The 24,209-nt window shown below is 44.8% G+C and overlaps 1 protein-coding gene across 6 annotated transcripts in view; it reads right to left on the bottom strand.

Annotated features, from left to right (window-relative positions):
- The window catches only part of DCTN4 (dynactin subunit 4), a 43,600-nt gene extending 42,147 nt beyond the window's left edge, over positions 1-1,453 (bottom strand). For 4 of the 6 annotated variants that reach the window (XM_008063745.1, XM_021715347.1, XM_008063746.2 and 1 more), the window contains exon 1: positions 1,207-1,453. In XM_008063745.1, the coding sequence (XP_008061936.1) occupies positions 1,207-1,341 (135 nt within the window). In that variant the 5' untranslated portion in view covers positions 1,342-1,453. The remainder of the gene's footprint in view (positions 1-1,206) is intronic. The other 2 variants (XM_008063748.2, XM_008063747.2) reach the window with 2 other exon arrangements.
- Positions 1,454-24,209: the final 22,756 nt, after the last annotated feature.

Here is a 24,209-nt window from a genome sequence, read left to right as displayed (position 1 = left end):
GGCAATCCACTCACCTCAGTCTCCCAAAGCGCGGGATTACAGGCTGAGCCACCGAGCCCGTCTACAAAAATATTTTTAAAACGAGCTGGGTGTGGTGGCACGCACCTGTAGTCCTAGCTATTCTTAACATTATGGCAAGTATTTCTGATAGAATAATATTTATTACTGATGTGTAAGATGGCTTATAGCATAGGACGTGTATTTATATGCACTGCAACAGTCCAGCCACCTTTAATAAATTCTGATTCGGGCTGTTCGGGTCCAAATCCCTGTCCTCTCTCCCAACCCCAAATTGCTGGCTGTGTGACCTGTGGCAAACACTCGGTGTCTATCTGCCAAAAAAAAAAAAAGGTTTTTTTATAGGTATCCACTTCACTGGTTTGGAGAGATTACATAAAGCACAAGGCAACTACTGAATAAACGATAACTATCATCAGCGTTTTTAATAAACAGCAGGGTTTATGTCTCACTCGCCTTTTAATCCCCAAAGCTTACTGAATGAAGAACAAGGTGTGCCAAGTACTGCATAAGTGGGGGCTTTGTTATTTGGTGATTTTTTTTTTTTTTTTACTGGCCGGGGTCTCCTACTTTCTGAGCAAACCTGCTTCGGACGCCCACCTGGGCCAGCGAAGGACGAGCAGAGCACTTACATTACAGCCTCTATTCTAGGCGCTTTTAACTCACCCCACCCCACCCTCATCCCTGCTGAGGGCCTTGGCCTGAGAGAGGAACCAGGGCAAGGCAGTCGACGAAGGCCCAGTTTCTGGCCAAAGTAGAACTTCCAGAATGGAAAGGCCATGAATGGGAAAGGTCGGCGCCTCCCTCCACACCCGCAATCAATTCTGGAAAGACAGTTTTTCGCCTCTCAAGTGGCCTAAGCACCCCCAGACCTTCCTCCCCAATGCACCCAATGACCAAGCCCCACAGGAGACGCCAAGGGTCTCTTAAGTCAAGCGGACTAGAGCCACTTGGTACCAGACGATCCGCTCAGCCCCACCCGAGGCCCGCCCCCTCCTTTGCAAGAGACAGATTGCAAGCAAATTACATGGCAAGCAGAGCTGAGCGACGGATGATCCAACCAATCAGCGATGCAGAAAACAGCCCCAGCCCGCCCCCAAGCGGCGGAACTACGCCGCCGTCGCGGTGACTCGGTTGAACGCCGCACCCCCCCAGCCCTACACGCCCTCGAAGGAATGGCTCCGTTACCTCGTGAGACACACATTCCAGCGACCGCAGCTCGCTACAGTAGCGGCAGAAGTAGAGCTGCGAGAGCGGGGCCCGAACCTTCTTTTCTCCCTGGACTAGATAGAGAACTCGCTCCGACTGCAGCAAGGACGCCATCTTGGCGAGGGAGGGGCCCACGACCCGCCGGCCGCATCACGTGACCCGGGAGCTGGCGTCCTCTTCGCCGCCTTCCTACGTCTTTCGTCGTCGACTTTCGCGCAAGGTTTCCGTCCAGGTGGGCTCTGCGCATGCGCAACTGGAGTCCTAGCTTTCTCCCCGCCCTCAGCTGGTACCCGCCCTGCTGTGTCAGCTGCGGCGTTTAGCTCAGCCCTTTCTGCCAACTGCAGACACTCGCAGTTCAAATCCAGACCGGGTTGGTGTTTTCCTGTTCTTCGTTGCTTCCAGAAAGGAAGGCTGCTTTTTTTTTTCTTTAATAGTGACGGGGGAAGGTCTCACTATGTTGCCCAGGCTTTTCTCGAACTGCTGGCCTCAAATAGTCCTCCCGCCTCGGCCTCTCAAAGCACTGGAATGACAGGCGTGAGTCACCGCGCCTGGTGGCAAGGCTGCTTTTTTGTTTTTACGGTGGCTTCCCTTAGCCCTGAGTTCCAGGCAGTCAATCCAGATGGAAGGGCTTAAAGGGACAGAAGTCTATGGGAGCTGGAAAGCAAGAGTCAGACCAGCACTTGCTTCTGAGTTTTGCCAGTGACTTGTAGAAAACTGGCATGAGTTACTTCATTTGACACTTCAGACAGTGAGCTCCTGCTCGTAGAGGCCATATCTCATTCTTTACCAGCTTCCCAGTGCATGGTTAGCATTAGGGCCAAGTTATATTGTAGGCGTCCAATAAGTGTCGTTGAATGAAAGGATGAAAGCAATGAATGAACAATTTTGGTAGGCATTTTTTTAATGCACGTACTAAGGCTAAAATATGTAAAATGACCCCCTAGAACTGCCTCATAGAGACGAGCCCATGCTGTCTGCCACCAGGTCTGTTTTCTCGTTGTGCTAGTGACATTGACATAAGATTTTGAGAAGTGGAACTGAATACGAGGGGGTACCCCCCAAAACCCAGAATGCAAGTATTAAAAAATTGTGAGAGCCGGGCTCTGTGGCTCAGCCTGTAATCCCACGCCTTTGGGAGGCTGAGGTGAGTGGATTGCCTGAGCCCGCAGGTTCGAGACCCACCTGGACAACTTGGCGAGACCTCATCTCTACAATAAATCAAAATGAACCGGGTGTGGTAATGCGGGCCTGTAGTTCCAGCTACTCGGAAGGCTGTGGCGGAAGGATCGCTGGAGCCCAGCAGCTCGAGGCTGCCGGGGCGGGAGCGGCCACTGCACTCCAGTCTGGGTGACAGAGTGAGACTCCAACTCAAAAAAAAAAATTGTAAGCCAGGCGCAGTGGCTCATGCCTGTAATCCCAGCACTTTGGGAGGCCAAGGCAAGAGGATTGCCTGAGCCCATGGGTTCGAGACCAGCCTGGACAACTTGGCGAGACCTCTATAATAAATCAAAAAATTAGGTAGGCATGGTGGTGCACACCTGTAGTCCCAGCTACTCAGGAGGCTGAAGTGGAAGGATCATCTGAGCCCAGCAGGTCAAGGTGGTGGTGTCTGTGAATGTGTCACTGCATTCCAGTCTGGGTGACAGTGAGATTCTGACTAAAAAAAAAAAAAATTGTGTATTTACTCTTGCCTGTTTAAACTTCAGTCACCCTCAGTGTACTCTTCATTTGCGGCAGTACACCTACTGAAACACTTTTTCCATTGCTCAAAACAGTTTTTGAACTTGTCAATTTTGATGCTGTTTAGTGCTTCCCTATTTTTTGTTTACCTCTTCCACACTGGCAAAACATTTCCCTTTGAGGACTTTTTGTTCCATCCAGGTAAACAAAAAAAGTGGCTGGGGGCAAGATCAGGAGAACAGGGGGAGGGTGGGGCATGGGGTTCGTGCCACTTTAGTCAAAAACTGCTGAACACTCAGTGCAGTGTGGGCAGGTACGTTGTCATGGTGGAAGAATCAGTCACCTGTTTGCCTCAACTTAGGACGTTTCTTCCACAATTCGTGCTGCGCAGCAATACTAGCTGGCATACTGGGGGGTCCTAGAACACTTACCTAATGGGGGAAGCCTGTACTACAATGGACTCGCTCGCCAAAAGATAATTCAGGTTTTTTGGGGTCCTCCTCATACCATTAGCAAACATTTATTGAGTACTAATTAAGTGTAGGATACTGTGTCAAAACTTTGCATACGTAGTCTCATTTAATTTCCACAAAAAATAAAAAAGGCAGTACTATGATTATTTTTCTTTTACAGAGAAGGAAACCGAGGCTCAGGGAAGTGCAGTGGCTGGTCTAAGTTTTGTACATAGAGGTAGAACCCTGTTCTGTCTGCATTACCCCTGTGTGTACTGCTTGCAACATATTTTCTAAAATGATGATGCTAATAATACCTTACTTTTTTTTAATTATAAAGATGTGGGGTACAATCCAGGGTTAGGTATACAAACATTGATTATGCAGGTACCCTTGTTGATGAGGTATGCTCCTCCCTACCCTAGCAGTTTCCCTCAACAGCCAGTACCACCCTCCTCTCCTGACAGTTTCTACTACTGCCAATCCCTTTCTTATAGTATTATAATTATTCAGGGTCCACTTATGAGTGAGAACATATGGAATTCTGTTCTTTGTTTCTGTGATAGATCACTGCGTATGATCGACTCCAAATCCATCCAAGTTGCTGCGAAGTCCATAGCTTTCAATGTATACAATGCTTTCATTAGCTCACAACGTATGTCACACTTTAACAACTTAAGCCTAAAAGTCATTAAATTCCATTTACTCTGACTTCTTGTTTACCAAGCAACAGCCTCATTCTAGTTTCCTATGGGGCTTATGGATATTAGAATTAAATTTATTAGTAGCCAATGAATTTGCACTTATTTCTTCATGTTAATGAATTATTCGACCTTGTGGTTATCAAGTAGTCTCTGCTGACCTTGAATTCCTTTTTCTTAGCTAATCTCCCTTGTTAAAATGAAGTCTGCATGTGCAGAAAGGCCACAGACTTGAGCTGACTGCATACAAAGCAGACATTTTTTTAGAGGACTCGTTTTAAACAATTCAATGGACAATTTTCTGGTCTCACTATGTGCCAGGTATGGGGAGGGAACTAGGGATAAAGGAGACACTTTCTGCCTTCAAAGGACTCAGAGTATAGGCCCGGGGACTGTGTTTCTCAAGCATGGCCCTGCATCATAAATGTAGATTCTGGGCTCTGCCAAGACCCACACTGGAACTTCTGGGTGGGACCCGGAATCTAAATGTTTAACAAGCTCTCATCCTCACTGAATTGGAGAAGTACTGCTTTGAGGTCATCGTTTGTTTAATTTTCTGGCTTTGGCCATGGACCGAGGTATGGTGGACTTGTCTGCTACTTTCTGACTGTTGGTTGCACTGTCTAGCAGGATATCAGATGTTCTGTGCCTACTGTGCTAAGGAATATGGAAGGTCTCTTGTGGCAGAAAACTGAAGCACCATCTGACACATCATGCCATTTCTTGCCAGGCCCCTCTCCCCACCTTCAAGGAGCCTGGATTCTGTTCTCCGTAATTCCAGTTCCTCAGAGCCCTGTCTGCCAGACTCTGAAAATGAGACTTGACTTTGGAGATCTGTGTTCCACCAACTCCAGTCCCCAGACCCAGGCCCAAGCCCTCCCTCAATCTTTTTATTATTAACTATACAATCAGGACATGAATACATTCTTGAGACACTTCTGAGAATTCACCTGGCAAACCTGGAAGTCGGAAAGAGTTATGGGGTAACCTTTGACCAATGCAAGGTCATTGTAGGAGCCTGTGAATATTCCCTCTTCCTTCCCTCAGATATTCGCCATGGCTTCTTAGAGGGTCTTAGCAGGATCAAGCCCTAGCTTCACACAGGGGCAACCACTTGTAAGGGACCCTTGCATTGCTGTTACTTCCCAGCCGTGAGCTCAGTCCCACTCATGGGGATCACTTCTCCATGTTGGCTCCCTTCCTGCAAGCTCTTTTTTTTTTTTTTTCTCTGCTTTCTAGGGGGAAGCTCAGGCTCCCAAAAGTTGAACTTGCAGATCAGAACTTGCAGATCAGCCACATTTAATAAACATTGGCATTGAGCCCTTGTGAAAAACTGGACCAACTTTCACTCCGACCGTAAGTGTGTGAGACTTCCATTTCCTGTTGTTTTGTCCACATGTAATAGCATCACATTTTGGCACTTTCTAGCTATGTGATCTCGAAAAAGTCATTACACCTCTAAGTCTTGTTTTATAACACACAGAATGAGCCAGGCATGGTGGCTCACACCTGTAATCCTAGCACTTTGGGAGGCCGAAGCGAGAGGATTGTCTGAACTCAGGTGTTCAAGACCAGCCTGGGCAACTTGATGAGACCTCATTTCTACAATAAAAAAGTGCTGGCTGCCTGCCAGGGCTGTCTGCACCACATTTGGTTTCTTACTTGAAAACTGCATGAATCACAGTTTTTTGGTTGTTTTCCTTTTTCTTTCCTGTGTTAAATCTGTCTGCAGACTCATCTAAAAGTCATAGTAAGTGAAGAGAGGTGGAAGGGGGAAATTAAAAAACCCTGTTTCATCAACACCCATTCTGGCCCCTCTGGGGGTCCTGCCCAGGAAATGTGGGGCTGCCCTGGCTAAAACTTTTTTCCCAAGTGTAAATGTGGCAGAGGGCATCTGGCCTGCCTTCATTCTGGAAACTTTTCCCATGGACTGAACTTGGAATTGTTTGTTTTTTCTGTTTTTCAAGTGCAAAGTTGTTCAGTCTTTTTTTCCTAACTGAACTTCTCTTTTCCCACGTACCTGGATCTCCTGTCGTATCTATACTCTTAGCACTGCAAGCTGCCCTGGCCAAAACCCGGAAACTTCTGGGTGACTCCTTCCTTTGATTCTACCTCCTAAATAGCTGTAATATGTGCTTCTCTTTGCTCTTACAGCCCCTGCCTATATTCAGAGTTTTACAGTTTTCTCCTGGACTTACTGCAGTCTCTGACTGCTACCCAATTTGCCCTCTACATTAAGCCAGGATGGTCTTTCTAAAACTCACATTTTGATCTTGACCCTTTTTTGTTGTTATTTAGCTTCCTTCAATAGCTATCCACCTACAAGATAACCTCAAATCCTTGGGATAGTGTACAAGGCCCTCCAGGATCTGTCACCTGCCTGTCTCCTCAGTCTCATCTTCTAAACGCCTCCCATTGCACTCAAGGCCCATCTGATCTATGCTGATCCACTGATGAGAATGTGCAATGTCCTTTATGCCTTCAGGGCCCTGTGCATGTAACCCTCTCTGCCAGGAATAAAACTTTTATTTGCCAGCTCACAGACATTTTTCCCTGTGAAATTTTGATCCTATGAAGAGGGAGTTGGCCATGCTTGCTATTGTCCCACAACTGTGTCCTTGTTAGAGCAACTTTGCACCCTGCATTGCATTTGTTTTTCAACCAGATCTGTCTTGCTTCCAGACCATGGGCTCTGTGAGGGCTGGCAAATGGCCTGGCCTAGAGTAGAAATACAGAAGAAATTTTGTTTGATGACTTACATCTGGGTGTATTTATTACATCAACAATCCCCAACCCTTTTGGCATCATGGGACTGGGACTGGTTTTTCCATGGACCAGAGGAGGAGGATGGTTTCTGGATGATTCAAGTGCATAACATTTATTGTATACTTTATGTGTATGATTACATTGTAATACATAATGAAATAATTATACAACTCACCATTAAAAAATAAAAGAGAAGCCGGGCTCAGTGGCTCAGCCTGTAATCCTGCGCCTTTGGGAGGCTGAGGTGAGTGGATTGCCTGAGCCCATGGGTTCAAGACCCACCTGGGCAGCGAGACCTCATCTCTACAATAAATCAAAAAATTAGCCGGGCGTGGTAGCGCATGCCTGTGATTCCGGCTACTTGGAAGGCTGAGGCAGAAGGATCTCCGGAGCCCAGCAGGTCGAGGCTGCGGTGGCTGGAAGCTGCCACTGCACTCCAGTCTGGGTGACAGAGTGAGACTCCAACTCAAAAAAAAAAAATTAAAAATTAAAAAAAAAAAAAAAAAAAGAAACATGATCAGAAGTGGTAAATAGAAAAATGGACAGGTCACATATGGACTGAAATAAGTGTCAGATTCTGGCTTAAAGCCTGCCACCAGATGCAGCTGTACAATTGAAGTACATCAACTCACTTGCCACTCACTGTTAGGGCTTTGATATGAGTCTGCAAGCAATTGTACTATGGTCTCTGTGCAGTCAAACTCACTGCTATTGTTAATCTGTTTTTGCAGCCACTCCCCAGTGCTAGTATCACTGCCTCAGCTCCACCTCAGATCATCAGGCATTAGATTCTTACAAGGACCGTGTAACCTAGATCCCTTGCATGCACAGTTCACCAAAGAGTTCATGCTCCTATGAAACTCCAATGCTGCTGCTGATCTAAGGAGGTGGCGCTCAGGTGGTAATGCAAGTGATGTGGAGCAGCTGTAAATACAGATAAGGTTTTGCTCACTTGCCTGCCGCTCACCTTCTGCTTTATGGCCTGGTTCCTAACAGGGTGTTGGGGACTCCTGTATTACATGTATCACATGTAAAAATCGCTAAATTGCTAACATTACCTTTAGGTATTCTTTGCAAGTTACTTACATGCATACAACCACCCGGGCAGCAGGTACTATAGCTATTTATTTATTTTTATGAGGAGTCTCACTCTGTTGCCCAGGCTGGAATTCAGTGGCATGCTCACAGCCACCACAGCCTTGACCTGGGCTCAGGTAATCCTTCCGCCTCAGCCTTCCAAGTAGCTGGAACTACGGGCATGCACCACCATGTCCGGCCAATATTTTGATTTATTGTAGAGACGAGGTCTCGCCAAGTTGCCCAGGCTGGTCTCAGACCCCTGGGCTCAGGCAATCCTCTTGCCTCAGCCTTCCAAAGTGCTGGGATTATAGACGTGAGCCACTCTGTCCGGCCTGGTACTATAGCTATTAACCCAATTTTACAGGTGAGGAAACAGGCTCAGAGAGGTTAAGTAATTTGCCTATGTCACAGCAATAAGAAGGTAGAGCTAGGACTTGAATACAGGTCATCTAACCCCATGCCTCACTTTCTAACAGATTATTCTCTAGCCAGTGGATTGGCAAACTTTTACCATGGGCCCAATGGTAAATAGTTGGGGCTTTTCAGGTCAATGCAAAATCAAGGATATTATGTAGGGATATAACAAGACAGAGACTTTTAGTCCCATCCCTCTGGATTGCCAATCACTTAGTGGTGAGTGCACTTTATACCCAGTTGTAGAAACCAGCCTGAGGGAGAAGGGCTGGGGTTGGGGGAGAGGGGTCGGGTTAACTCTCTTTTACAGTGACACCCAGCTCCTAGAACCCTTCGGTCCTCCCAGAAAATCCCATTGTCTCAACTTGAGACTGAGATTCCATAGCTTGGCAACTGGCAGTCGCCTGCTGCAGAGTCCCCAATGTGCAGGTGGTGGCCAGGAGGGGCCCCAGAAGTGATGGGGTGTTGGCACTGGCATGAGTTACAGACATTGGAAGCAGAGGGAGAGACTGGTGCAGGAGGATGCCAGCTTGCTTTGTGAGGCTCACAGTGCCAGCCTGCTTCAGTAGTGCTTATGGGCTGCACAGAAACAAGTAGTGGCTGGATTTGGCACGTGGGTTGGAGTTTGCCGATGTCCGTGGTTGCCTCCTGGTGTTGTAGGTTGGATGACTTAGAATCACTCTGCACTAGAAAAATTCCAGTTCAAACCCTGTACCTTTCAGACGGAGGAAGTGAACCCAGAGAGCCAAAGGGACATGCCCACAGGCTTTCTCACTTCCGGTATAGCTTTCTATTTTCTAGTTCCTTAAACACAATTCGCTGGGGCACACCATATCAGTTATTTCATGTCTGCCACAGAGACAGCTGCAGCCATGTCCTTACTACTCCACTCACTTCCTTCTTCCACGTGTCTGTCCGACTCCCTCCTGGGAACATACACTGACTCTGGGAAATGAGAATGAAATCATGGAACAGCAGAGCCATAGGTGACCTTAGAGATGAACTCATCCACTCCCTTTACTTTAAGGTAGAAGGAAGATAGAGGTGAAGCTAGGGCTTGAATTCAGGTCTTGGTTCCAAGTTTCTTGCTTTTGCCACAGTTGACTGGGTCTAGGCATGGTGGCTCATACCTGTAATCTTAGCACTTTGGCAAGACCTCATCTCTACAATAAATAAAAAAAATTAGTCAGACATGGTAGCATGTGCCTGTAGTTCCAGCTACTTGGAAGCCTGAGGTGGAAGGATCACTGGAGCCCAGCATGTCGACCCAGGGGTGGCTGTGAGTGTGCTACTGCACTCCAGTCTGGGTGAGGGAGTGAGATTCCAACTCAAAAAAAAAAGAAAAAAAGAAAATGTAGTAAGGAAGACTATTCGGGACCATCACAATAAGTCTAGGGACTACTTCAATGGGGTCTTGCAGTTGGGGAGAGAAATGGGGCTCCACTCCCAATACAGCATGGGCAAGTGGGAATTTACAGCCAAGGAACAGGATGGGAGTCAGTGGAAAGGAAATTATTAAGAGGAGACATCAGGGCTTAGGGGTTTCCTGACTGAATCGATCTAGCAGGATTCTTGCTGAAAACAGGCCAGGGAGATCAGACATCAGCTGGGGGGTGGCGGAGGATGTAGACCCCAGTTTTGGGGAGTTCCTGCTAACCTCACTTATCAGGGTTCTTTGCTAAAACTGTATTTTACAAGAAGGTGCATAGATGGGCCTGCAGATTCAGAAGCCTAACTAAAGTTGGACCAGTAAATCCTTGTTACCCTTCATCTCTGCACAATTTACCACCCAACCCCAGGACTGATTTCTAGGACAGCACCAGTATGTTGCTTGCTAAATTGAGGAAAATAGAGTTGAAGACCGAACCAGCCTGACTCAGTGCCTGGCACAGAGCAAGCACTCAACGAGTATTTGTTAAATGAGTGAATACTATTTCAACTATCTAGAACTTGCTGGCATATGGAAACGGAAACCAGCAACTAAAGAAATTGTTTTTCTTTTTCATCTTTAAACAATTCCTTCTTTCAGAAGGTAGAGCAAGAAGCAGGGGAAGGGAGAAAGGTTGCAATTTTGAATTGGGTGGTTAGAGTAGGCCTTGTGAGAAGGTAAGATTTCAGCAAAGACATGAGGGAGGTGGGGAGAGAGCCAAGGGGACATCTGGGGGAAGAACCCTCCAGGCAGGGGCTGAACAAGGTCTCTAAGGTCTCACCGAGGAACAGCAAGGAAGCCTGTGGGCTGTTAGGGAGCGGGCAAGAGGGAGGGTCTTATGGAAGGGTCCCGGGGTAATGGGGTATACCTCATGTAGGATCGTGAAGGAAGGGTGTTTTAAGGATGTTGAATTTTGCTCTGAATAGAAGGTGGGACCACGGCAAGATTTCACTCAGAGCAGTGGTGGGATCTACCCTACATTTTACGAGGGTTACTCCGGACGGTCTTGAAAATGGACTGTAGACAGACAAGGATAGAGTCAAGGGTCAGTTAGAAAATTGCTGTAGTGATCTAGGTAAGAGGACAAGGGCCATGGGCCAGGTGTTTTGCCTGTATGTTGAAGATGGAGCCTGTGGGATTTCCTGATGCCCAGCTCTGATGGCATGTACCCAGACTGCCACTCGGAAGAAGGCCGCAGCTCAGAGTCACATGACAGGGAGGCCCTGACTGGGCCAGGGACAAGCAGTTTCGTGGTTTGGCCAAGTTCAGCCACTGGGAATGTATTTCCTTAGAAATCACCAAGACTGTCTCTTCTCCCTGTGGTCAAAGTAAAAACCTCCAGGCAAGGACCAGCCACTTTTATGTTTAAGAGAAGGAGATGGCTGGGTGCAGTGGCTCAAGCCTATAATCCCAGCACTTTGGGAGGCCGAGGTGACAGGGTTGCTTGAGCCCAGGGGTTTGAGACCAGCCTGAGAAACTTGGCGAGGCCTTTTCTCTACAATAAATCAAAAAATTAGCCAGGTGTGGTAGTGCACGCCTGTAGTTCCAGTTACTTGGAAGACTGAAGGCAAAGAATCACCTGAGCTCAGGAGGTCGAGGCTGCGGTGGTCGTGAGTGTACCACTGCACTCCAGCTTGGGTGACAGAGCAAGACTGACAAAAAAAAAAAAAGAAAGACGTAGCAAACTTGTTAAGTCTCGCATCTGCTTTGTTCCGACGCACAGAGTGCAGTGATTGCCACAGAGGAAAGCTGATTTCACAAGAGGCCCAGAGAAAGAGCCAGTCGGTTGCTAAACACATTAATCACATCTTCAGCACTCCAGCTTGGGCTGAGAAGGAGACACTGGGGTGGGAGAGCCCAGCCAATCTGGAACAGGGCCAGGAGCTCCCTGCACAAGCTTCACCCTGGCTGTGAGGGTAAAACAAGTGAATAAAAGTCAATGGGTAGAGTATGGCACACTGTCAGCACTAGGAAAGCATTTGTTGTTGGGCCACAGAGTGTATGTAGTCCAATCCCCTCATTAGCAAGGGAGCAAACAGGTTCAGAGAGAGGATGTCATTTGTCTAAAGTCACACCAGCTCTCCAGTTTGCTTATGAGTAGCACCAAGTTGACTTTTTAAAGAAATTATTTTGTATGGTTGGAATTTCCAATGTTGCCCATACTCCATCTGCCCCTCTGGGGTGCCTCTTACTCATTTCTGGGAAGTTTTTTTAGATGTTGACCCAGCTCATCTGGGAATTTTCCTGCCCTCACAGGGAAGTTCGGTAGGATATTTTATTCCTCTTGGGCACCCAACTCAGAAGTCAGCCTCCAATACCAGGAGGTGATGGTCTCCCCGTATTCACACCCCTGTGTACCAGGGCTGGTCTTTGTGACCAGTAACATATGACAGAAGTGATAATATGACACTTTCAAGACTAGATTATAAAAGTCTCTCTCTCTCTCTCTCTCTCTCTCTCTCTCTCTCTCTCTCTTTCTCTTGGGTCACTTGTTTGGAGAAGCAAGCTACTATTTTGTGATCAGCCCTGTGGTGAGACGTGAAGCCTCATAGGCAGGAAATGGAAGCCTCTGGTCACCAACCAGGGAGGACCAAGGCCTCCCAACAACCAGTGAGTGAGTGAGTGGACTTAGAAGTGAATTCTCCAGCTCCACTTGAGTAGTGGGATGATCACAGACGCTGACCGCAGCCTCATGAGGACCCTGAGCTCAAAGCCTCCAGCTAAGCGGCTCCTGAACTCCCAACCCTCAGTGAGATCATAGATGTTTGTTAAGCTGCTAAGAGCCAGATACCTTGTTCTTTCCTTTCCAGCATCGTGACAGTTAACCTTCCCTGCCCTGAATACTCCCCTTTCCAGCTCTGCACTCCCAGCCTCCTTGTCATGGCCTTGTGATCTCCCCACAGGTCCTCATAACCAACCATCTTTTCTGAGGCCAAACCCAGAAGTCATCAAACCTGCTGAGTCAGTCATGGGACCAAAAGGAAACAGATGGTGAACTAGCGTAGATAATTTGAGGAAAGTTCAATAGGGGGTGGGGGACAAATAAAAGGAATCCTGCAGTCCTCCAGGGCCAGTAAAGGTGGGCGTGTTGATGGCCTTAAGTCTGAGAAGTAAAGGAAGGGAGCAGTTACTAGACTCTGTGTGAAGACGGCCCTCTCAGGAGTTGGGACCTCTGATCCAGGACACAGCCAATCATCTCAGCCCCCGGGGTTGGGTGGAGGAAGAATGCAAAACATCTCAGTTCTTGCTGGTGCTTTCCTCTTCAGATGAGTCTGATAGGAAGTAAGACATCAAGAAAACCTTAGTTTGGCCTTCATCAGAAGTGGACTATGGGGTAAGTATTTAAGTGCAAGTAATGTATTTATTTAATTAAAAAAAAAATTAACCGGGCTCAGTGGCTCAGCCTGTAATCCCGTGCCTGGGGAGGCTGAGGTAAGTGGATTGCCTGAGCCCGCGGGTTTGAGACCCACCTGGGCAACTTGGTGAGACCTCATCTCTACAATAAATCAAAAAATAAGCCAGGTGTGGTAGCGCGTGCCTGTAGTTCCAGCTACTTGGAAGGCTGAGGCGGAAGGATCACTGGAGCCCAGCAGGTCGAGGCTGCGGTGGCTGGGAGCAGCCACTGCACTCCAGTCTGGGTGACAGAGTGAGACTCCAACTCAAAAATAAATAAATAAATAAATAAATAAAATAAATACATACATTTTTATTTTAAAGATGTAAGGACTGGATGCGGTGGCTCAGCCTGTAATCCCGGCACTTTGGGAGGCCGAGGTAAGGGAATTGCCTGAGTCCCGGGGTTCCAGACCAGACTGGGCAACTTGGTGAGACCGTGTCTCTACAATAAAGCACAAAAACTAGCCGGGCATGGTGGTGTGCATCTGTAGCTCCAGCTGCTTGGAAGGCTGAGGCAGAAGGATCGCCTAAGCCCAGCAGGTCGAAGCTGCAGTGCCCGCGAGCATTCCAATGCACTATAGCCTGGGCAACAGAGTGAGACTCTGACTCAACCCCCCCCCAAAACCCCCAAAGATATAGAGTACAGTTCAGGGTTAGGTATACAAATGGTCATTGTATAGGTAAAGTTTGGCCCTCGCTTTGGTTCCCATTTCCCCTAGTTTGATATCAGGAACTTTTATTGATTAAATGTGCCCCCTGGCTGTTTCCCACTACTGCCAATTCCTTTCTTGTAGTATTATGAAAATTGTTCAGGGTCTGCTTATAAGTAAGAACATGCGGTACTCAGTTCTTTGTTTCTGTGATAGATCATTGAGTATGATAGACTCTAAATCCATCCAAGTTGCTGCGAAGTTCATAATTTTGTCCTTCATGGTTGCATCATGGTCTATCTTATACCATGTCCTGCATTTTTTAAATCCAGTCTACTTTTGATGGGCACCATAGTTGGTTCCATGTTTTTGCTATGGTGAATAGTGCTGCAATAAACATGCGTGCACAGGTATCTTTTTTATAGAATGATCTGAATTCCTTTGGATATATTAATTTGAGAGGATAAGGCCAGCATGAGGAAGCAATATGGGAAGAGGAGGTGGCCATACCGTTGTATGGTTGAGCCAGCATTCATAGTGGGGGAAACACCAGGAAACAATGTAAAATCTCTCAGAATTACTCCACTGAAGGGCGAAGGAGTTCAGGTATATATACACTGACGGTCTTTGGTTGAGGGCTGCTCCTGGGAAAGAGCATTAATTCTAGATACTTTGGGTCCATCAGGCTAGCAGTTTGGCCTTCTGTGGTTCTGGGAAAAGCCCTCAGATACAAGGATGCAGACGCTGGCAGTTGGAAATCTGTGAGGCCCTCAGGTGGGTGGGGCCTGGGGGATTGGCAGGGATGGGCAGTGTCTGCTACAGGGCCTGTTGATGCCATGCGGCCATGTTTCTGAATGAGCTAGCTAACCTTCCAGAGATCTGTACTCAGGTAGCAGATAAAGACCTAACGGTTGGCTGGGCATGGTGACTTATGCCTGTTATCCCAGCACTTTGGGAGACAGAGGTGAGAGGATTGCCTGAACTCGGGTTCGAAACCAGCCTAAGCAACATGGTGAGACCTCACCTCTACAATAAATAAAAAAAAGTAGCTGGGTGTAGTGCATTCAGATGACATCCCACTCACATAGCAGGATGGAGACTTGTGTGGAGGGAGACTTGAGAGTGTGCATTCTCAAAGCAAATATGTAAAATACGCTCTTAAATTTAATAGCACTGTATAGGCTTCCAAGCAGTACATTTTCTTTCTTTTTTTTGAGTTGGAATCTCACTCTATCGCCCAGGCTGGAGTGCAGTGGCACACTCCGGCCACCCCAGTGTCAATCTGCTGGCCTCAGGCAATCCTTCCGCCTCAGCCTTCCAAGTAGCCGGAACTGCAGGCGTGTGTGTGCTACCACGCCCAGCTAATTTTTTGATATATTGTAGAGACGCGGTCTCACCAAGTTCCCCAGGCTGATCTCGAACCCCTGGGCTCAGGCAATCCTCTCACCTCCGCCTCCCAAAGTGCTGGGATCACAGGTTTGAGCCATGGCGGCCAGCCAACACGCTCTTAAATGTAATAGCACTGTATAGGTTTCCAAACAATACATTTTCTCTTTGCTTCTCACAGTGATGGTCCTCTACCTCTGTCACAAACATGTGTCTAATCATCTGATCCTGTTGTGCAGTGTGTATCATACTTTCTGATGGTGCTTGTGCATCCAATGTGCCTTTGCCAGGGCGAGAATTACTCCATTTGATAGAGCAGAAAACAGAGACACAGAGAGGACCTAACGCAGTAAGAGAAAGTCAGATGTGGAATATTTAGAATTTGTGCTGCCACTTTCTGGTTGAGTAGTCTCAGACATGTTAACTTACCCTCTTGGGCCTCTTTTCTCATATGTAAAATGGAGGTTAACATTTCCACCACGGAATGTTATTGAGAGGACCGTAATAAAGTATACCATAGACTTAGGTTAAGAGCATGCTATAACCCAATAAATATGTAATCAGCTTGTGGACAATAGCACAGCCATTTTTAGTTTTCTGCTTTAAAACATAACCTGTAGCTGTTTAAAGTTTCAGTTATGGAAAAAACTGCAAAGCTCCAGTTACAAGCTTCAACCCCTTCCCTTATCTCACTTTCCCCTTAGCAATAACCAATCAGGTGCCAGGGAGTAATCACCTAAGTTTCCAGATGTCTCTGCAACTTCCCTAGCTAGTGGGCCAAGGTCAGCCCGAGTCAGGTTAGCCAATCCTCCATGATTAAGTTGGCCACCAGAGGTTACTACCCAATTAAATGGTAACAAAACTGGAAAGCCCCCCAAACTCCTCCTCCCTTTGTGTAAAAGCATAAAAGGCATCTACTTAAGAAAGTCAGGGCCTCTGGGTGTACTCCGCTACGTCGGTGGTCGACAGAGGTCCAGGCTCGAGCTTGCAAATAAAGACTCTCTTGAACTTTCATCAGAATTGGCTCTTGGTGGTCTCTCGGATTGAACTTTTGGCCACTACATTATAAGGATGAAGTGGTATAATGTATGTAAAATCTGTGCTATACAATAAGCGCTAACGAAAAGTTTTTTTGTTTTTGTTTTTGTTTTTGAGTTGGAGTCTCACTCTGTCGCCCAGGCTGGAGTGCAGGGGCACACTCACGGCCACCACAGCCTCAACTTACTGGGCTCGGGCAATCCTTCCTCCTCAGTCTTCCAAGTAACTGGAACTACAGATACACACCACCATGCCCAGGTAATTTTTGTGATTTAATGTAGAGCCGAGGTCTCACCAAGTTGCCCAGGCTGGTCTTGAACCCCTGGGCTCATGCAATCCTCTCACCTAGGCCTCCCAAAGTGCTGGGATTACAGGCTGAGGCACCGCACCTGGCCACGAAGGGTTTTTAAAGTAAATAATCCTTTTTGAAAAAAAAAGTAAAGGCAAATGCTTTATATATATATATATATATTTTTTTTTTTTTTTTTTCCTGAGACTACTGAAAAATTTGACTGACTGAGCTATCTGTTACTAATAGACATTCTATTGCTCTTAGCTACATGACTGTGTAATAATTGAACATTTTGGAATTAAGCCATGAGAACTGATTCAAATAATTATAACCACACTAATGAGACTGCATGACCATCACTCTGCTTCAAAGCTATAAAACGGAACTCTTCCATTTCCTTTTCTTTCTTCCTGTCTGCTTAACAACTTGTTTTATCTCAAATGCCACATGTTTGGAAAATTTCATCATTTTACCTCCCTTCCTGACCATTAATTCAATGAGGTCTTTCAGCGACACTAAAAAGTTCAAATTAAAATGAAAGTTCCTGCCGGATGTGGTACCTCACACCTGTAATCCCAGCACTTTGGGAAGCTGAGACGTGGAAATCGCTTGAGCCCAGGAGTTCAAGACCAACCTAGGCATCATAGCAAGACCTCATATCTGCAAAAAAAAGTTGAGCATGGTGGTGCATGTCTTTAGTCCCAACTACATGGGAGGCTGAGATGGAAGGATCACTGGGGTCTTGGAGATCAAGGCCCATTATGGGCACAGCTCAGTTCTTCCCAAAAGTCAGGCAGTGAACCAGGACCGTGTCACTGTACTCCAGTTGGGGTAACAGAGTGAGATCCTGTCTCAATAAATACATAAATGTAAAAAGTTTCTGCATCTTGTTTTTCGGGCTAAAAGGTTTTTTTTTTTTGGTGGGGAGCAGCAAGGAAGAAGAGATTCTCTAAAGAGTAAGAGGGCATCTTGCCCAAGGATGTGTAGAGCTAAAAGAATCTTGGGAATTTTTTCAAGAGGGGAGACTTAATTCCAAAGTGTTCAATTATTACAGAGTCATGAAGCTAAGAACAAATATAATGTCTAGTACTGGCAGATTTCTCGGTTTAGTCAGTCTAATTCTGGAAATAAACAGTGGTCTCGTAAAAAAAAAAAAAAAATCCAGTAAGCTCAGGAGTCCCTGTGCCCACTGCCTGACTTTCGGGAAGAACTGAGCTGTGCCCGTAATGGGAGAGCTAATGGTTGAGTCAGAACACATTCATCAGTGGAACAAGATAGATCTCCCCACACAGATATGCTTTTAAAAACACATTTTTTTTGGAGATGGAGTCTCTCACCCAGGCTGGAGTGCAGTGGTAGAATCATAGCTCACTCCTGGGCTCAGCCATCCTCCCATCTCAACTTCTAGAGTAGCTTGGACTGTAGGAGTGTGCCACCATGCCTGGCTAATTTTTAAAAATGTCTTGTAAGAGTCGGGATCTCAAACTCTTGGCCTTAAGTAATCCTCCCCCTCAGATCCTCAAAGTGCTATTATTCATTTATTTATTCACACATTCGTTACAGGCATGATCCACTGCATCCAGCCCAGATCTGTTTTTAACTCAAAACTGTAGTAATCCTAAAACCTTCAAACCTTAACTTTGAAAAAATTTTGGAGGGCAAGTGACTTTGGAGAAGATCTAATTCAACTCCCTTATTTTCACTTCTGGAGCTTAAATTTAGAAAGGGGAAGGGGCTCGTTTCAAGGTCACTTGGCAAACTAGTGACGGAGCCAAGATATGAAACCATGGTTTAGAACCTCTTCGTACCTTTCCCTTGTGCCAGTGGCACACCCCCGCCTCTCTGGGTCCTCCCTTCTCCCACCTCTGCTTTCATACCTCCATGTGAGGGAGCCGGTTACATCCCAAAAAAGCTCACTCTGTACATTTGAAGGCAGCTCTCTTAAATAATTCTTTCCTCAGTTAACTGAGATCCATCTCTCCTGATTGACACTTTCTGGCCCTAGGTCGCCTATCTCAGCCCCAGGCATACCAAGAAGTTTGTTCAGTGTTCTCGCAGCCTACATAAGTCCCTGCATCTCCAGGCCAAACACCTTATTTTCTTAAAATTCTATCACTTTTTGGTCCTATTTTAGAAACACTTTATGCCCTAGACACACCATCACCTGATTAAGTTTCCTCCAAACTGTGGTGGCCGGAAGGGACATGAGTATGACTGATTATTATTATTTTTTTTTTAGAGACGAAGTCTACCAAGTTCCCCGGGCTAGTCTTGAACCTGCAGGCGCAGGCAATCCACTCGCCTCGGCCTCACAAAATGCTGGGATTACAGGCTGAACCACCGAGCCTGGTCTGACTGGTTAATTTTATACATCAACTTGGCTAGACTATACCCAGCTAGTTGGTCAAGCACAGCTGGATGTTGCTGTTGAGATGAGATTAACATTCAAATCAGTAGACTTTGTCTGAGTAAAGCAAATTACCCTCCATAATGTGGGTGGGTCTTATCCAATCAGTTGAAGGTCTTAAGAAAATGACTAACCTCCCTAGGAAGAGGGAATTCTGCCAGCAGACTGCCTTTAGACTCAAGTTGCAACATCAACTCTTTCCTGGGTCTCCAGCCTGCAGATTTCGGACTTGTCAGCCTTCACAATCATGTGAGACAGTTCCTTAAAATCAGCCTCTTACTGGGGCAGTGGTTCATACCTGTAAACCAGCACTTTGGAAGGCCCAGATGAGAGGATTGCTTGAGCGCAGAGGTTCGAGATCAGCCTAGGCGACATAGTGAGATCTCGTCTCTACAGAAAATTTTAAAAACTAGCCAGCTGTGGGGGCACACAACTGTAGTCCCAGTTTCTTGTTAGACTGAGGCAGAAGGATTGCCTGAGTCCAGGAGTTTGAGGCTGTGGTGAGCTGTGATCATGAATGCACTCCAGGTCTGGGCAACAGAGTGAGACCCTGACACAAAAAAAGAAAAGAAAAAAAATCAAAATGTCATTTGCCTCTCTACTGGACAAAGCAATCCAAACTAACAACAAAAATAACAAAACATATTTCTACCATATCAAACTTTCTCCAAGTGAGCATCTAACTTTAGGGGGTTGTAAAATGTCTGGCCCTAATTAGTAGTAAGTAGTCAATCAAAGGTCCACATCCCTAGAGAGTCAGATGAACTTTAGGTCATGCTCTTGTGTGTGATGCTGGCAGAACATCTAGTCATCCTTTTGGTTCATTTCCAAGTTCTGGATATTTTTTTTTATCAGTTCACCTCTATAATCACAAATTTCAAAAAGTGTTTATGGGCATAAAAATGGTCGATTTTATTAAAACTTGGGGTTATTTCGCCTGATTCATTTGCATAGACTCTTCATTGCTGTCTGATCAGCAGGTCTAGAGCCTGCTACAGCCAGAGAATTAGCTTCTGTTTAGACATTTTAAGTGGAGCTGGGATTGAATTTTCAACACTCACTATCATTCCACTATCACTATTCAAAATTTGATTGAGATACAATTCACATATGATGCAAATAACAACTAATTTAAAGTGTACAATTCAATGGCTTTATTTTTTTTAATTTTTAATTTTTTTATGATCCAGAGATCTTTTATTTTTGGCACCTATTAAGCCATGAATTCATAGGGAATAGGTTCCAGAAGCTCGGGCTCCTTTCCGTGAGTTCTCTTTTTTTTTTGAGTTGGAGTCTTCCTCTGTCGTCCAGACTGGAGTGCAGTGGCCGCTCCGGCCCCCGCAGCCTCAACCTGCTGAGCTCCGGCGATCTTTTGCCTCAGCCTTCCGAGTAGCTGGAACTACAGGCGCGCACTACCACGCCCGGCTAATTTTTTGATTTATTGTAGAGATGAGGTCTCACCTGCCCGGGCGGGTCTCGAACCCGCGGGCTCAGGCATTCCACTCACCTCAGCCTCCCAAAGGCGCGGGATTACAGGCTGAGCCACTGATCCCGGCTCGTGGGTTCTCACAAAGTGTGCTTCTCTGGGTGGAGCAGGCTGGCACTTCAGCTGAACCCATGTGCCTTTCTCCTTGACTTCCTTCTTTTTCTGGTCATTTTCCTTCACGCGTTTCAGGAAGCTAGACTCTCTGAGTGCTTAATATGCTCAATACGCACATGAATTCTCTTGGCAAGCATCTTGCCCTTGACTTGTTTGTTAACAACAATGCCAACAGCATGCTGGGTGACATTGTAGACTCTTCCTGTCTGGCCCTGGTAACATTTGTGGGGCATTCCTTTCTGAACAGAACCCATTCCCTAGATATCTACAAAATCACCTTTCTTGTGGATTCGCATGTATGTGGCCAAAGGAACAACTCCATGTTTTCTGAACGGCCTGGAGAACATGACTGTGTGCCCCTCCTCTGTCCCTTTGTGTTTGTCATTTCGGTGAATTACTGGAAGATGGCAGTTCCGGCCAAAAGAACAATTCAATAGCTTTTAGTGTGTTCACAGACTTATGCAACCATCACCAAAGCAATCCCACACTCTTTTTTTTTTTTGAGTTGGAGTCTCACTCCGTCGCCCAGGCTGGAGTGCAGTGGCACACTCACGGCCACCCCAGTGTCGACCTACTGGGCTCCGGGGATCTATCTGTCTCAGTCTTCCAAGTAGCCGGAACTACAGGCGCGCGTTACCACGCCTGGCTAATTTTTTGATTTATTGTAGAGATGAGATCTTGCCAAGTTGCCAAGGTTATTCTCAAACCCATGGGCTCAGGCAGCTCCCTCACCTAGTCCTCCCAAAATGCTGGGATTATGGCTTGAGCCACCGCGCCTGGCCAATCCCATACTCTTTAGACATCATTCCACAGTCCCTTTACCACCCTCAGCCCTAGGAAATCACTAGTCGTTCTGTTTCTATTGATTTGCCTGTTCTGGATATTTCATACAAATGGAATCATGGCATATGTGGTCTTTTGTAGCTAGCATCTTTCTTTTAGCATGTTGTTTTCAGGGCCATCCATTTTGAAGCCTCCATCAGAGCTTTTTTTTTTTTGGGTGGTTTACATTCCATTGTATGCTCATGAAGACTTACTCTAATGTTTTCTTCTAAAAGTTTTATAGTTTTAGCTGTTACGTTTATTCATTTTCATTCATTTTGTGTTGATTTTCTTGCATGTATGAGATAAGAGTCCAACTTTATTCTTTTGAAATTTTTCCCTTTATTCTATTGATGCAGAATATTACATTGATTTTTGGATGTTATACCAACCCTGCATTCCTGGAATAAATTCCATTTGGTCATATTTTATAATCCTTATATGATTCTGGCCTCAATTTGTTAGTATTTTGTTGAATATTTTGGTGACTATAATCATAAGAGACTTTGGTCTATGGTTTCCTTGTGATGTCTTTGTCTTATTTTGGTATTACTGACCTTGTAAAATGAGTTGGGGGTGGGACATGGTGGCTCATGTCTATAATCCCAGCACTTTGGGAGGTGGAGGTGAGAGGATTGCCTGAGCCCACTGGCTCGAGACCAACCTGGGCAACTTGGTGAAATCTCGTTCCTACAATAAAAATCAAAAAATTAGATGGGCGTGGTGGTGCATGCCTGTGGTTCCAGCTACTTGGAAGGCTGAAGCAAAAGGATTGCCTGAACCCAGCTAGTCGAGGCTGCGGGGGCCATGAGCATGTCACTGCACTCCAGCCTGGGCAACAGAGTGAGATTCCAACTCAAAAAAAAAAAAATGAGTTGGGAAGTGTTCACTCTTCTGTTCCTGGGAAAAAAATTTTTGAAGTTGAATTGGTATTCATTCTTCTTTAAATGTTTAGTAGATAGATTTACAAGCATAGCCTGGTCCTAGACGTTTTTTAGTTTTTAAAAAAATTATTAGAAGTTTAATCTCTATTTATTATGAATCTATTCAAATTTTCTATTTCTTATTGAGTTATTTTTGGTAGTTTGTGTCTTTCTAGGAATTTTTCCACTTCATTGAAGTTAGATAACGATGGCAAAGACTTGTTAACAGTATTTCCTTATAATTCATTTTATTTCTGAAAGGTCAGTAATAATATTCCGTCTTCCATTTCTGACTTCCATTTCATAAATTGCTCTTGGTAATTTGGGTCTTTGCCTTTCTTATTCCATCTAGCTAAAAGCTGGTTAATTTTGTTGGTCTTCAAAAATTGACGTTTGTTTTTGTTAATTTCTTGATTGTTTTTCTATTCTCTATTTTATTAACATCCACTCAAATCCTTCTTATTTTCCTCCTTCTGCTCACTTTTTAGTTTGCTCTTCTTTATTCAGTATCTTAAGGTGGTAGTTCAGGTTGTTGATGTGAGATCTGTCTTCTTTGTTAAGGGAGTCAATTATAGCTATAAATTTTTCTCTGTGTACTTCTTTAGCTGCATCTCATAGCGTTGTCTTCATTTTCATTCATTTTAAAGTGATTTCTAACTTCTTCTTTGATACACTGAGTAGTGTGTTGTTTAATTTCCACATATTTGCTAATATCCCAAACTTCTTTCTGTTACTAATTTCCAATTCCACTCTATCGTGTCTGGGGAAAATATTTTGTAAGATCTCAGTTTGTTTAAATTTATTGCAACCTATTTAATGGTTTGGACTATGTCCACTCTGGATGATATTCTGTAGGTGTGTGAAAGAGTGTGTATTCTTCTGTTTTGGGTAGAGTGGTCTACAGATATGTTTTAGGTCTAGATTGTGCATGATATTGTTTAATTATTCTATTGTCTTGTAGATCTTCTGCCTGGTTGTTCTATCCAACATTGAAAGTGAGGCATTGGGTCTTTGACAATTGTTGTTAAATTGTCTATTTCTTCCTCAATTCTATCAATCTTTGCTTTGTGTTATTTTTTTCTCTGTTGTTAGTCCACATATTTATTTATAATTTCCTGATGGATTGACTCTGTAACATTATAGACTGTACATCTCTATCTCTAGTAACTTTGTTTTAAGTCTAGTTTTTCTGTTATGAGTATAGCCACTTTAGCTTTCTTTTTTTAAAAAACAGTAACATGGTCATTTATTATTATTATCAAGTATTATACACCATACATAATTGTGCTATGTACTTTTATTCTACTGGCAATGTAGTAGGTTTGTTTACACCAGCATCACTACAAACACATGAGTAATATGTTGTGCTGTCATTTAATGACAACTACAATGTCCCTAGGTGATAGGAAATTCTTAGCTCTACTATTTTTTTCACTTCAGCTTTCTTATGGTTGCTGTTTGCAATATATATATATATATTTTTTTTTTTTTTTTTTTCTCCATTCTCTTACCTTCAATCTGTTTATATTGTTGAGCCTAACGTATGCTTCCTGAAGACAGCATAGGTTGTATCCTGGTATTTTTAACTTTTTTTTATTTATTTTTTTTATTTTTTATTTTTAACTTTTTAATCCTGTCTGACAGTCACTGCCTTTTGATTACACTGCTTAATCCATTTGCACTTAATGCTATTATTGATATAGTTGGACTTGCATGTCCTATTTCACTTTTTTGTTTTTATAGCTTTCATGTATTTTCACTTTTTTATTCCTCCTTTACTGCTTTCTTTGGCATCAGATGAATATATTCTATGGCTATTTTAACATTTCTTTGCTTTGATAATAGAAAGTCAAAGCCAGGAAATTAATTTCCATCAGTTTTATAGGCAGTCCTTAGAATTGAATGACTTCTTTTTTTCTCAAGACCTTAAGCATTTACTAAGTTTG

The sequence above is a fragment of the Carlito syrichta genome, unplaced genomic scaffold (genome assembly GCF_000164805.1).
Source record: "Carlito syrichta isolate Samal-C Ts95f unplaced genomic scaffold, Tarsius_syrichta-2.0.1 Scaffold307020, whole genome shotgun sequence".
NCBI lineage: Eukaryota > Metazoa > Chordata > Mammalia > Primates > Tarsiidae > Carlito > Carlito syrichta.
This window is presented reverse-complemented; position numbering and strand designations above follow the sequence as displayed.